The sequence below is a fragment of the Erpetoichthys calabaricus genome, chromosome 2 (genome assembly GCF_900747795.2).
Source record: "Erpetoichthys calabaricus chromosome 2, fErpCal1.3, whole genome shotgun sequence".
Classification (NCBI taxonomy): Eukaryota; Metazoa; Chordata; class Cladistia; order Polypteriformes; family Polypteridae; genus Erpetoichthys; species Erpetoichthys calabaricus.
The window spans coordinates 194,472,710-194,488,825 of record NC_041395.2 but is presented as its reverse complement, the minus strand read 5'-3'; the positions used below and the strand labels follow the sequence as shown (position 1 = coordinate 194,488,825).

The window sequence follows — 16,116 nt, the reverse complement described above, 5'->3', positions numbered from 1 at the left end:
AGGGTGGTAAAATCCCAATCAGATGGACATCTCCAGAGGCCATTGCTTACCGCAAATTTACTTCAGCCAGTGATGTCTGGAGCTATGGTATTGTCATGTGGGAGGTGATTTCATATGGTGAACGACCATACTGGGAAATGTCTAATCAAGATGTGAGTATGAACAATTTTAAGGGGAAAAAGTTTTTTTTAACAGAATTTGATTCAATTAGGAGATCCATTACAGTATCATTTCAACATAAGAATTCTGTTGAACACTGTACTTAGTGTCACTTTATTTTAGCTATTTTTATTTGGTTTGGAATGTGTTCCAAATCCATGCATTGCCATAGTGACACACATCTAAATTTAAAATACATGAATTTATCAAAAATGCTTAAGCCAATAAATGTAATAAATAAATAAATATAATAAAATAAATGTAATAATTAAATAATCAGCAAATCTGTATATCCCAGTGTGCATCACGGCTTTATTAATTAAATTAAAACCATATTTTATTGCCCAGACTCTACCTGCAAAAGATCTGCATTCTTCAATAAAACTAAAAGAAACATGATGGAATTTGCCGTGTGACCAAAATTGACTTATACATTACTTCAAAAAGGGTTTAAATCTATTCAGGTAGTCAACGTCAAGTGCTGAGAACAAAGGCCCGTGCCGGTGTGGTTCCCTATTTACCCGACAAGGTAAGAAGGTCGTATCGTGGCAGCAGAGCCGGCACTAAGCTAAAAGCCAAGCGGCTAACGAGAAAGTGGCGATATGTGCCTTCTGTGATCCTGGGAAATGTGAACTCACTACCAAATAAGATCGATGAACTGATAGATAGATAGATAGATAGATAGATAGATAGATAGATAGATAGATAGATAGATAGATAGATAGATAGATAGATAGATAGATAGATAGATAGATAGATAGATAGATAGATAGATAGATAGATAGATAGATAGATACTTTATTAATCCCAATGGGAAATTCACATTCTTCAGCAGCAGCATACTGATACAATAAATAATATTAAATTAAAGAATGATAATAATGCAGGTGAAAAAACAGACAATAACTATGTATAATGTTAAATATTAACGTTTACCCCCCCTGGTGGAATTAAAGAGTCGCATAGTTTGGGGGAGGAACGATCTCCTCAATCTGTCAGTGGAGCAGGACAGTGACAGCAGTCTGTCACTGAAGCTGCTCTTCTGTCTGGAGATGATACTATTAAGTGGATGCAGTGGATTTTCCATAATTGATAGGAGCCTGCTGAGCGCCCTTCGCTCTGCCACAGATGTTAAACTGTCCAGCTCCATGCCAACAATAGAGCCTGCCTTCCTCACCAGTTTGTCCAGGCGTGAGGCGTCTTTCCTCTTAATGCTGCCTCCCCAGCACACCACTGCGTAGAAGAGGGCGCTCGCCACAACTGTTTGATAGAACATCTGCAGCATCTTATTGCAGATGTTGAAGGAAGCCAGCCTTCTAAAGAAGTATAACCGGCTTTGTCCTTTCTTGCACAGCGCATCAGTATTGGCAGTCCAGTCTAATTTATCATCCAGCTGCACTCCCAGATATTTATAGGTCTGCACCATCTGCACACAGTCACCTTTGATGATCACTGGGTCTATGAGGGGTCTGGGCCTCCTAAAATCCACCACCAGCTCCTTGGTTTTGCTGGTGTTCAGGTGTAGGTGGTTTGAGTCGGACCATTTAACAAAGTCATTGATTAGGTCCCTATACTCCTCCTCCAGCCCATTCCTGATACAGCCCACGATAGCAGTGTCATCAGCGAACTTTTGCACATGGCAGGACTCCGAGTTGTATTGGAAGTCCGATGTATATAGGCTGAACAGGACCGGAGAAAGTACAGTCCCTTGTGGCGCTCCTGTGTTGCTGACCACAATGTCAGACGTGCAGTTCCCAAGACGCACATACTGAGGTCTGTCTTTAAGATAGTCCACGATCCATGCCACTAGGTATGAATCTAATCCCATCTCTGTCAGCTTGTCCCTAAGGAGCAGAGGTTGGATTGTGTTGAAGGCGCTAGAGAAGTCTAGAAACATAATTCTTACAGCACCACTGCCTCTGTCCAAGTGAGAGAGGGATCGGTGTAGCATATAGATGATGGCATCTTCCGCTCCCACCTTCTCCTGATATGCAAACTGCAGAGGGTCAAGGGCGTGTTGAACCTGTGGCCTAAGGTGGTGAAGCAGCAGCCTCTCCATGGTCTTCATCACATGTGATGTCAGAGCAACAGGCCGAAAGTCATTCAGCTCACTAGGACGTGATACCTTTGGGACTGGGGTGATACAAGATGTTTTCCAAAGCCTCGGGACTCTCCCCTGTTCCAGGCTCAGGTTGAAGATGCGCTGTAGAGGACCCCCCAGCTCCGATGCACAGACCTTCAGCAGTCGTGGCGATACTCCATCTGGACCCGCTGCTTTGCTGGCACGAAGTCTCCTCAGCTCTCTGCTCACTTGCGCTGTTGTAATTATGGGTGGGGATGTCTTTCCTATGCTGGTATCAGCAGAAGGATGTGTGGAGGGTGCAGTACTCCGAGGTGAGAGTGAGAGTGGGTTAGGGTGGTCAAACCTGTTAAAAAAGTTGTTCATTTGGTTTGCTCTCTTCACGTCTCTCTCAATGGTGGTACCCCCGCTTCGAGCTGCAGCCAGTGATGATCTTCATCCCATCCCACACTTCCTTCATGCTGTTATTCTGCAACTTCTGCTCCAGCTTTCTCCTGTACTGCTCCTTCGCCGCCCTGAGTTGGACTCGGAGTTCCTTCTGCACGCGCTTGAGCTCATGCTGATCACCGTCTTTAAAAGCCCTTTTCTTCTGATTCAAAAGGCCCTTGATGTCACTTGTAATCCATGGCTTGTTGTTAGCATAGCAGCGTACTGTTCTTACTGGAACTACAATGTCCATACAGAAGTTGATGTAGTCAGTAGTGCAGTCAACAACTTCCTCAATGTTCTCACTATGAGATCCCTGCAGGATATCCCAGTCTGTAGTTCCAAAACATTCTTTCAGAGTATTCTCAGCCTCCGGGGTCCACTTCCTGAATGATCGTTTTGTTACAGATAGGACTCTCACTTTTGGTTTGTAGTGAGGCTGAAGCAGAACCAGGTTATGATCTCCTTTCCCAAGCGCAGGCAGCGGGGTGGCGCTGTATGCATCTTTAACGTTTGCATAAAGTAAATCAATAGTCTTATTTCCCCGGGTGTTACAGTCCACATACTGGGAGAATGCAGGTAATGTTTTGTCCAGCGTCACATGGTTAAAGTCTCCAGCGATTAGCACAAGCGCCTCAGGGTGCTGCGTTTGTAACTTAGCAACAGCGGAATGGATGATGTCACTCGCTGACTCCTCGTCTGCCCGAGGAGGAATATACACGATGACAACAATGACGTGTCCAAACTCTCTGGGCAAATAGTAGGGACGTAAACTTACGGCCAACAGTTCGATATCCCTGCAGCAAGTGGAGATTTTGACGTTAACATGTCCAGAGTGACACCACCGTGTATTAACATAGAGAGCGAGTCCTCCTCCTTTGTGCTTACCACAGGTACTTGCATCTCTGTCCGCTCTAACTGTGCTAAACCCGGGTAGCTCCACGTTGGCATCTGGGATGGTGTTATTTAGCCAGGTTTCGCAAAAACACAACAAACTGCATTCTCTGTAGGTTCTGACATTTTTCACCAGCGCAGCCAGTTCGTCGATCTTATTTGAGATTGAGTTCACATTCCCCAGAATAACAGAAGGCACCGAAGGCTTAAAACGCCACTTTCTCGCAAGCCGCTTCATTTTTAGCTTAGTGCTGGCTCTGCTGCCACGATACCGCCTTCTTACCTCATCGGGTAAATAGGGAACCACACCGGCACTGGCATTTGTTCTCAGCGCCCGAAGTTGAGTACTTGAATAGGCGAGTCTCGGCGTGTTAAAATCCATGCCCACGTTGTAAAAGTAAGTGTGTCCAGGGAAGGAATCCACATAAAATAAAGTAATAGGAGTGATCAATAAATAAACATAGAAAAATAAAAGCAGAAAAGTACACATACATATACAGTCATACACGGAGCTGCTGAAAAGGCTGCCACTCACGGCGGCGCCGGATGCACTACTAACTGGCTGCGCTGGTGAAAAATGTCAGGACCTACAGAGAATGCAGTTTGTTGTGTTTTTGAAAAACGTGGCTAACAACTAACATCCCAGATGCTAACGTGGAGCTACCCGGGTTTAGCACAGTTAGAACGGACAGAGACGCAAATACCTGCGAGAAGCAGAAAGGAGGAGGACTCGCTCTCTATGTGAATATAAGGTGGTGCAACTCTGGACATATAAATGTCAAAATCTCCACTTACTGCAGGGACATCGAACTATTGGCCGTAAGTCTGCGTCCCTATTACTTGTCCAGAGAGTTTGGACATGTCATTGTTGTTATTGTTTGCATCCCTCCTCGGGCGGATGTGGAAATAGCGGGTGACATCATCCAATCCACTGTTGCTAAACTAAAAACGCAGCACCCCGAGGCACTTGTGCATATCACTGGAGACTTTAAACATGTGACGCTGGACAAAACATTACCTGCCTTCTTCCAGTATGTGGATTGTAACACCCGGGGAAATAGGACTATTGACCTACTGTATGCAAACGTTAAAGACACATACAGCGGCACCCTGCTGCCTGCACTTGGGAAAGCAGATCATAACCTGGTTCTGCTTTAGCCTCACTACAAACCAAGAGTGAGGGAGCTACCTACAACCTCACGTTCATTCAGGAAGTGGTCCACTGAGGCAGAGCAGGCTCTGAGAGACTGCTTTGGAACTATGGACTGGGATATCCTGCAGGGATAGTGAGAACATTGAGGAGGTTGTTGACTGCACTACTGACTACATCAACTTCTGTATGGACATTGTTGTTCTGTTGTTCCAGTAAAAACATTACGCTGCTATGCTAACAACAAGCCATGGATTTCAAGTAACATCAAGGGCCTTTTGAACCAGAAGAAAAGGGCTTTTAAAGATGGTGATCAGCATGAGCTCAAGTGTGTGCAGAAGGAACTCCGAGTCCAGCACAGGGCGGCAAAGGAGCAGTACAGGAGAAAGCTGGAGCAGAAGTTGCAGAATAACAGCATGAAGGAAGTGTGTGATGGGATGAAGATTGTCACTGACTGCAGCTCGAAGCGGGTGCCATCATCAAGAGAGCTGTGGAGAGAGCAAACCAGATGAACAACTTCTTTAACAGGTTTGACCACCCTAACCCACTCTCACCTAAGAGTACTGCATCCTCCATCCATCCTTCTGCTGATACCAGCATAGGAGAGAGTTTCCCCCCACTCACAATTACAGCTGCCCAGGTAAGCAGAGAGCTGAGGAGACTTCGTGCCAGCAAAGCAGTGGGTCCAGATGGAATTTCGCCACGACTGCTGAAGGCCTGTGCGTTGGAGCTGGGGAGTCTTCTACAGCGCATCTTCAACCTGATCCTGGAACAGGGGAAAGTCCCAAGGCTTTGGAAAACATCTTGCATCACCTTAGTCCCAAAGGTATCACGTCCTTGTGAGCTGAATGACTTCAGGCCTGTCGCCCTGACGTCACATGTGATGAAGACCATGGAGCGGCTGCTGCTTCACCACCTGAAGCCACGGTTCCGCCATGCCCTCGACCCTCTGCAGTTCGCATACCAGGAGAAGGTGGGAGCGGAGGATGCCATCATCTATATGCTACACCGATCCATCTCCCACTTGGACAGAGGCAGTGGTGCTGTAAGAATTATGCTTCTGGACTTCTCTAGTGCCTTCAACACCATCCAACCTCTGCTCCTTAGGGACAAGCTGACAGAGATGGGAGTAGATTCATACCTGGTGGCATGGATCGTGGACTATCTTACAAACAGACCTCAGTATGTGCATCTTGGGAACTGCAGGTGTGACATTGTGGTCAGCAACACAGGAGCGCCGCAGGGGACTGTGCTTTCTCCAGTTCTGTTCAGCCTATATACATCAGATTTCCAATACAACTCGGAGTCCTGCCATGGGCAAAAGTTCGCTGACAACACTGCTATCGTGGGCTGCATCAGGAGTGGGCAGGAGGAGGAGTATAGGAACCTAATCAACGATTTTGTTAAATGGTGCAACTCAAACCACCTACAACAGAACACCAGCAAAACCAAGGAGCTGGTGGTGGATTTTAGGAGGACCAGGCCCCTCATGGACCCCGTGATCATCAGAGGTGACTGTGTGCAGAGGATGCACACCTATAAATACTTGGGAGTGCAGCTGGATGATAAATTGGACTGGACTGCCAATATTGATGCTCTGTGCAAGAGAGGACAGAGCCGACTATACTTCCTTAGAAGGCTGGCGTCCTTCAACATCTGCAATAAGATGCTGCAGATGTTCTATCAGACGGTTGTGGTGAGTGCCCTCTTTTACGCGGTGGTGTGGTGGGGAGGCAGCATAAAGAAGAGGGAAGCCTCACGCCTGGACAAACTGGTGAGGAAGGCAGGCTCTATTGTAGGCATGGAGCTGGACAGTTTGACATCCGTGGCAGAGCGACGGGCGCTGAGCAGGCTCCTGTCAATCATGAAGAATCCACTGCATACACTAAACAGTATCATCTCCAGACAGAGGAGCAGCTTCAGCGACAGACTGCTGTCACTGTCCTGCTCCACTGACATTTTGAGGAGATCTTTCCTCCCCCACAATATGCGACTGTTCAATTCCACTCACGGGGGGAACGTTAACATTACACAAAGGTATTGTCTGTTATACCTGCATTTTTATCACTCTTTAATTTAATATTGTTTTTTATCAATATGCTGCTGATGGAGTATGTGAATTTCCCCTTGGGATTAATAAAGTATCTATCTATCTATCTATCTATCTATCTATCTATCTATCTATCTATCTATCTATCTATCTATCTATCTATCTATCTATCTATCTATCTATCTATCTATCTATCTATCTATCTATCTATCTATCTATCTATCTATCTATCTACTGACTAAGAGGATAGTGAAAATGTATTATCTACAATTATGAAGAGCAGTACTGGCCTCTATGGTGAAGAACAAGAAAGAAGGAATTATTTTGTATTAGGTTCACTGATAGACAGATTGACGGCATATGCCGTATGGGAAACATGATTTTTGGTGAATGAATGTGCATGCCTGGACCCCCACTGAGAGTGAATGAGAAAAGTTAGGTTCTCACGTAAAAGCCATTTAAATCAGCAAGGGTTAAACCTCTTCTGCTATACAGATATTTGAACAAATGTGATTTCAAATTTTCAATAAATAGACTGATACAATGTAGTATTTTCAACATGTTTAATTTTTTTTATCAATTGAAACTATATCCTAGGTCTAAACAGCACTAAACAATACAATATTTATGTATGAGAAATGGCACAGTGGCACAGGGATTAGCATTAATGCATTTTAGTTCCAATATCTTGGGATTTGTACCACTTTCTCACTCATTGTCTGCGTTTAATTTGTGCATACCTGTCAATGTATGTGTGGATTTTCTTCAGACAACCCCCGAAGACATGCAGGTTAAGGTAATTGACTATTCCAGTTTGGGCCCTTATGGTGTTCAGTGCAGGAGTGTTATTGAGAGGACTGGCATCCTCTGCAGGGCAGGTTTCCACTTTGTATCTGTTTCTGACTGTATAGGCTTAAGGCCCCACAATAATAAATTGTTCTTCTTTACATGTAATTATGTAAAGTGTATTGAGCTTTATCCTTTGTATGAAAATGTGCTATACAAATAAATGTTATTGTAAGTGGCCCTGAGAAGTTGTTGTATATGTTTGCAGGAACTAATGAAATCCCCAATACTATCTCACAGTGTTGGGGAACTCATCTGATTTATGCCTTTTTCATATGCTATGTCTCAGTTTGGACTTTCACCACACAATTAGTCATTTTAAATGGACCAGTTGTGAATGAGTTTGGATGCATGTGCAGATTTGCCCTAAAATGACTGGTATTCCATCTAGGAGTTTGTCCTCTCACCACTTTCTGTTAGGATAGTATTCTGAGCCACAGTGACCAGGAAATGAAATAAATGGGTTCTTAAAACATAACTAGAGACTGATCTTTAATAGCTGATGAAAACATTATCAGATAGGCAAGACTGGTAATCTAACTGGCAAATTTTGTTTTTCTTAAGTATTATACAGGAAGTCCTGCGGTGGGTTGGCACCCTGCCCGGGATTGGTTCCTTGTGCCCTGTGTTGGCTGGGTTGGGCTCCAGCAGACCCCCGTGACCCTGTGTTCGGATTCAGCGGGTTGGAAAATGGATGGATGGATGGATTATACAGGAAAATAAACAAAAGATTCTAGAAAACAAGAGGTGTAGCTGTGTATGTCCAGAATCACCAAAGTTCTTCAGCTTTTGGTTTACTTCATAGAACATTTCAAACAATAATATGATTCCTGTGCAAATAATTCCACAATCCCTGCATCTTCATTTTAAATGTTTTAGTAAAATTCAAAGCAAAACAGTTCACTCAAAAAGAGAAAATTGATATTACAAAAAAAGAAAAGTTCTTGTTTAAAGAAAGTTCTGTTTAAGGCTTAGTTATCTTGTTTTACTTCTCTCTAAGTTTGGTCATACTATCATATTATGTGTAGAACGATCAGCATGATCAGAAAACTGTATGCCAATGCTCTATTAATAAGCTAATATATTAGTCCATGCCTCTAGCAATGAAACTGTTTCCAAACTGGCTTAATTATTTTAGAGGTACTGCTTAGAAAGTTCTATTCATGGGGGGTAAAAGTTTATACCATAATCTAAGTAACTGTGAAACCAATTCTCCATTGAAATTAGCAGTATGAATTTAACATTAACTTTCTAAGATTGGCTCTTACATTTCTGACCCCTAATTGTTTATGCAGGAGCAGAGACAAGTACTATAGTTCACTTCAATAAGAACCACAGACTGTTCTTATACTATAAATGTTGCTCACAAATGACTAGCAATTTAACTTCAAAACAAGCATCTAAGAATTTATTTCAATTATTGGCTATTTCTTGTAGCAGACAGTTTATTCACGGGTCTGATTACTGTGATTCTATTGGCAACAAAAGTCTTGAATCAAGTGTTTTCATATGAAATGTATATTAGTACTGTGGTGCTGTCAGTCCAAAATGTAGTTTTTTGTCAGGTTTATTTGAAGTTCACTTTTTAGCATCTTGTTCTTTTTGCCTGATACAGCTACTGCTGTTAGCTCCAATCTTTGAATTGTGACATGTTTCTACCCTGCCACCCTTGATTTCTCCATTAGGAGTGAATGCTATTTTTGTCATCTTCATTAGTCAAGAGAAGAGATGCGATGGCGCTATATCCATCTTTACTGGCATATGCAAAATGGTGCTTTTGTGCTGACGTTATGGTTCTAAACCATGCAGGTGTGATGCATCTGTTCACATTGTAGTTTGCCAGTATCTGTAAGTCCTCCATCCATATTTTCCATTTCTGAACATGTTTGATTTTAAGGGTAACTGATGATGGTGGTGCATGTGGCACATCAGTTGGCTGTGATGGCAAAAAGTATACTTTACTTTCAAATATGTGCAAAGCTTGAGGGATACTGGTTTCTATGTGATACTGTTATTGCAGTTGTAATTTGAGAAGATGATTTGCTAACTGTTAATTATCTGGGCTTGGTTTCACAACAGGGATTGTCTAAACTTTGCCTGTTTCGTAAAGCTATATCATTGTTCGGTAACACCAAAATCTTAGACTTGGATGTAAACCACTGATTTTCTTTTTGTTATCTTTAGTCAATAAGGGAAATATCCTTCCATTCAGGGCTTTCAAGTTCACCCTGTTTAACGTGCATCTGTGTTTCAAACTGCTTTGCTATCGTTGGAAAATTTACAAGATCGCCTTTAAGGCTTTTGAGAGATCAGAAAGCTGATTCTGCCTTTTCTTATTGTGATCATTAAGTATATTTAATGGAACCACATTTGAGTCTACTCAGATCACTCCCTGTGACTTCACTTGGACTTCATTATTTAAAACTGCTCAAGTAACTGAGTTCTGTTGACAAAAGTAAGTTGAACTTCTTTATCCTAGGCCAACGACAAAAACAATCATCCTCAATATCTTTATTGTATCACATTCTCTTTACATTTATATACAACGTCTTGGACTTTCAGGTACGATCATGCATAAATAAAGGAGAACAGCACATTACCTCTACAGCACAGTTCTTTTTTTTTTTTTTTTTGTTGACAAATTCCTGAGCACAAGTATTCCAATAGTAGTTTCCAGTTAAAAGTCCTTCGATGGCAGTTTTCTGAAAAAACATTGTAGCTGTGTTTGTCAAAAATTAGCAAAGGTCTGTAGCTTTTATTTTACTTCATAAAACAGTTGAGGCAATAGTATGACATATGTTCAGATAATTCCACAATCCATGCATCTTTGTTTTGAAAGTTTTAGCAAAATTCAAAGCAAAACAGTTCACGCATAAATAGAGAAAAACTGATATAACAAAGAAAAGTTCTTGTTTAAACAAAGTTCTGTTTAAGGTTTACTTATCTTGTTTCACTTCTCTCTAAGTTTGGTCATACAATAATATTACATGTAGAATGACCAGCATGGTCAGAAAACCGAATGCAAATGCTCTAGTTATAAACTAATCTTTCAGTCTACGCTTCTAGCAGTGAGATCATTTCCAAACTGGACTAATGAACATACTATTTTCAGGTAAAGCTAAGAAAGTTCTGTTTCATGTTAACTTACGTGGGCTAAAAGATTATACAGTGGAGCCTCGAGATACGATCACCTCTGTATACGAGAAATTCAAAATACGAGGAAAGTATGAGCAAAAATTTCTGTTCTAAATGCGAGTATTGGCTCGCGTAACGAGCCACGAGCCAGGCTGTGGGTATAGCCTGGGGGGCGTGGTAGCAGTTGCGAGCCGCGATCTGCGGTGTCTGCGTTTCTCACTTAAGTGCACAGGTGGGAAACTGCCCACATCCATGATTGTTCCTGTGGCTGATGGGCTGCAGCTGCCATGTCCTCCCCGCATATATAGAGAAGCGCGAGCCGGTTAAGGGGGAGAAGAAGTGAGAGGAGAGGAGAGGAGAGGAGAGGAGAGGAGAGGAGAGAGAGAGCGCGCGCGCGCGCAGGCAGGCAGGCGGGCGGGCAGGAAGGAGAGCAGGCTCGCGTGTAGCTGAACAGTGAGCTGAACAGGCGAGCCAAACAGCTGAAGCAGGACGGTGTAGAGAAGGTCAGCTGCATTAAGAGTGTCTCGCCTGTTGCAGAGCCCGCAGGTGAAACGCTAACAGAGAAGACGCACCGGGGATTGTCGTCTGTTTTTTAAAGACTGCATCCTTTTGACGTTTTAACCTCGTGTTAAAGGATTGTTATTCTTGTGTATTTTAAACCTCCACTTCACAACTGTTTTAAGGATTATTTATTTAAACATTTATTGAATGCTCTACTGCACTTTGGACACCTGTTTTGATTCTTTAATAATCAGTTATATTATTTACCAGTGTTATTTATTAAAGGTAGACTACAGTATATATAATTTATCAGTGTTATTTGTTAGGAAAATTGATTTTTATGTTAATATATTTGGGGTGCGGAACGGATTAACTGGATTTCCATTATTTTCAATGGGGAAGTTTGTTCTAGATACGAGAAATTCGCTATACAAGCTCAGTGCTGGAACGAATTAAACTCGTATCTAGAGGTTCCACTGTACCATAATCTAAGTAACTATGACAAACTGATGTGCCATTGAAATTAGCAGACATGTATGTGAATTTAACATTAACTTTCTTAGATTGGCTCTTACATGAGGTATTTAATTTGTTCAGCCCTAAAAGCTCCACTTTAGCATACAAACAGTGTTTCTGGGTATGAGCCCACAACACAGAGCTTTAGCTGCTGCTTGCTGGAGAAAATTTTTTTTTCCATTTTTGCTGACATAGAAGAGACAGATGCAGCTGTAAAGGAGGCAAGAATCACTGCATTTCATGGAGAACAGCATTTGAGCATTAACTCTAGTGACAGCCCCTGGATCCAGGAGGAGCTGCCACCTCAACATTTCCTCCTTGGCTTCACTTTTTTCCCATTGGGAGTAGGTAGGCTGCTTCCTCATTCCTCTCTCTTTCACTAATGCTGATGCCCCTGCTTCCTGGCTTTATAGTGCTTTAAACACACAGAAACATAATGCCCTGGTGTCACCTTTCTTCCCAATCTGACAGGTCAACATGTCAGTTCTGTAAGTGTCTGTCTAAAGATATGTTCTTAAAAGTGTGCTTAGTTCACTCCCTGAGTACTCATTCCTGAAATTGCTTTCTACGCTACCCAACATACAGTACAAGGTTATTATAGTTAACGAAAACTAAAATTAAAAAAAAAAAACATTTTCGTAAACTGAAATAAAATAATTAACTAAACCAAAATGAAAAACTAAAACTAAACTATTAAAGTAGCTGGAAAGACTAACTGAAATAAAATAATATACTAAAAATATTTTTAGTTTTTGTTTCCATCCATCCATCCATTGTCTCCCACTTATCCGAGGTCGGGTCGCGGGGGCAGCAGCTTGAGCAGAGATGCCCAGACCTCCCTCTCCCCGGCCACTTCTTCTAGCTCTTCCGGGAGAATCCCAAGGCGTTCCCAGGCCAGTCGAGAGACATAGTCCCTCCAGCGTGTCCTGGGTCTTCCCCGGGGCCTTCTCCCGGTTAGACGTGCCCGGAACACCTCACCAGGGAGGCGTCCAGGAGGCATCCTGATCAGATGCCCGAGCCACCTCATCTGATTCCTCTCGATGCGGAGGAGCAGCGGCTCTACTCTGAGCCCCTCCCGGATGACTGAGCTTCTCACCCTATCTTTAAGGGAAAGCCCAGACACCCTGCGGAGGAAACTAATTTCAGCCGCTTGTATTCGCGATCTCATTCTTTCGGTCACTACCCATAGTTCATGACCATAGGTGAGGGTAGGAACATAGATCAACTGGTAAATTGAGAGCTTCGCCTTGCGGCTCAGCTCCTTTTTCACCACGACAGACCGATGCAGCGCCCGCATTACTGCGGATGCCGCACCGATCCGCATGTCGATCTCACGCTCCATTCTTCCCTCACTCGTGAACAAGACCCTGAGATACTTGAACTTCTCCACTTGGGGCAGGATCTCGCTACCAACCCTGAGAGGGCACTCCACCCTTTCCCGGCTGAGGACCATGGTCTCGGATTTGGAGGTGCTGATTCTCATCCCAGCCGCTTCACACTCGGCTGCGAACCGATCCAGAGAGAGTTCGTTAGTTTTTGTTTTTGAATGACTATTCTTGCCGTTAGTCGTTATTTAACCCTTGTAACTTTTAACTCTAAAACAGAAAGTAATCCTCCACAAGCCGCCCACATATATTCATCCAGTGGCTGTTCACGTAGCATTTGTAGTGATAGAGCAAGCTGAATATGGGTGCATAAAGCGTGTGGAATAGAAAGTGATTTACTGTGCCGCCTTTGTTTGCACTTGTTGTATATCAAGATGTAATTCAACTGCCTGAAATTGGAATGTGCTGGTCAACAAAACCTTTATCGTATGGAAAGAAAAATCACGAGTGACTACAGTTTCAGTTTACTTCTCAGGTGTCTTTGTTTTGTTGACAATAATTCACCTGCCACTTTGCACCGGAGAAATCCTTTCTGAAAATAAAACGACACTGATCAAGAGACAGATTATGTCATTATACAAGATCAGCCTATTGTTACTGACCAATCACTTTTGCTTAAAAAAAAAGTAATTTAACAATGAAGTGACACAAACCTTGTAAAATTCCTGAGCTGGCAATATCTCTGCTGAACTTCAGGTAGGTAGGAGTCTCTGCCAACTGGTGAAAAACTGAACATACAAATTTATTTTTTTTTATTTATTCTATATTTATTAATTTATCATTCTTTAGCTTATTTTTGCAGTTCAAGATACTGGATATTGTGAAAATAATCCAGTAGCAGAATTATGTTTTAAAATATTTGCCCCCCTTTTTTAATTTTACTGTCTCTCTCAAAATAGATAGTTGAAATATCATATTCTTTTTGTTCTGAACATCAGCCATATCATACTCATTGCATACCAGGGATTTTTTCTGCCTTGCATCCTGACCTGCTGGGGTAGGCTCCAGGTTTCCTGCGATCCTGCTCTGGATAAACAGGTTTATATAATGTATATATTGTTCCTAATCTCAGATGCTGTCACTGTCGTTTTATGCCCGTCCATACTTCTATCACTTATTCTTACTCTGCTCATTATGGGTTTACTGTCCTTATGATGGGCTATTCAAATCTCACTGCCCCTAACCTTGACACTAAATGCTTGTTTTTATTTGTTTCCCTCAACACAGCTAGGTGGGTTCTGTACACTGATTCAAGCCTAAGAGTCCTGTTCTTCCTAAGCCCTGATGATTTTCATGATCACACCTATCAGAACACAGTAGAATCTAGTTTCTGATTTTTGATATCTTTTCAGGCCTGCAGGTAGCAAAGATTCTGTCTATAAATTGTATGTGCCTGAGATGGAATCAGCAATCAATATGGCTGGTAGAAAATAATAAAGCCCAGTATAGGAGATTTGTTAATGCAGCTTTGAAGGCATTCATTATAAGCACATTGTCTTTGAGCGAAATGTATTGTGTGCTGTATATATTTAGAAAACAAAACCCTCAAACCTTAAAATTCACCTAAATTTCATTACAAATTGGCCCATTCTGGGCAAGAAAAAGAAAAGATGAAAAGCGTCAACAGTCAGCACATGTTTGTTCAGCACAAATGACAAAAATATTTTAAAAATGATAAAATTGTATAAAGTTATTCATATTCAGTATCTGGTTTTGATCATGCTTGTTTTTATCAGACAAAAACAAAACCAGATAGTAAACTATGTAGTGTGGTAAGCTTCCACCAACATTAAACTAATATTATATCCAAATTTGTTAAGTGTACAGTTCTGTCTGATTGTTACACAAAACTAAACTCCACAGTAGCTCTTTAACCATACCATAATTACTAAAACTGAAACTAATAGATATAATAATAAAATAGAAATGTCTTTTTGAAATAAAAACTAAATTAAAACTAAAAGCATACGATGAAGAAAAACTAAAACTACACGGAATTTCCAAGTAAGATCAGAAAAGATATAGAAATAAAAACTAATATAAAAAGGCAAAACTATAATAACCTTGACACAGTAAAATATTTTCATTTTTTTATTTAATTTTTTTTAACATTTCTTTGATGCTAAATGTGGTGTCAGAAATTTACAAATATTCTTATATATTATAGTTAGTAAAGAAGTTCATATTTAATAAAATCAATATAGCTACCTTTGTGGTGCTTCTTCTAAAGTCATGGTATGCAGTAATGTCCTAAAATGACAAATCTGGGTGTTTGAATTGTTTGAAAATACACTTGGATCTTCAGCCAAATGTACTTATTAGTACATTTAAGCCAAAAAGAGCAATGAAAACATCTTAAAATAGTAGTAGAGTGCCATTTTCAACAGTGCTTTGCAATTTGATATGAAAACAAGATGATGCTGTTACAGGTCTGCTGGTTAAATTATAACATTCTGCTGAAGGCGCAGGATTTTATCCTTCCTGGATGGAAGAGGTGGTATGGAAGTAACTCCAGACCTTTTCTGGTTGATATGCATCCCTTCTACAGAGGCACAATAGAAACTGACTGAAAAATGGTTCTATTCCATTACTACTATCCCTGTGCAACTTTAAAAACAGTCCCCATAAGTTTATGAACATTTTAAAGACCACTATAAATCAATATAGTACAAGGTGATTATCACATATGCCTGAATTTAAAATGATCTGTTGTTGTGAGCACAATCTTCTGTTTTTAATAATTCTCTTGGAGATATCTATACTAATAAAAGGCAAAGCCCTCACTGACTGACTGACTCACTCACTCACTGACTCACTCATCACTAATTCTCCAACTTCCCGTGTAGGTAGAAGGCTGAAATTTGGCAGGCTCATTCCTTACAGCTTACTTACAAAAGTTAGGCAGGTTTCATTTCGAAATTCAAAGCGTAATGGTCATAACTGGAACATATTTTTTGTCCATACACTGTAATGG

General features: G+C 41.5%; 1 protein-coding gene across 2 annotated transcripts in view; it reads left to right on the top strand.

The window, feature by feature from the left end:
• The window catches only part of epha4b (eph receptor A4b), a 496,460-nt gene that overhangs the window by 463,712 nt on the left and 16,632 nt on the right, over positions 1-16,116 (top strand). For both annotated transcript variants that reach the window (XM_051922030.1, XM_028794919.2), the window contains exon 14: positions 3-152. In XM_051922030.1, coding sequence (XP_051777990.1) covers positions 3-152 — 150 coding nt within the window. The remainder of the gene's footprint in view (positions 1-2; positions 153-16,116) is intronic.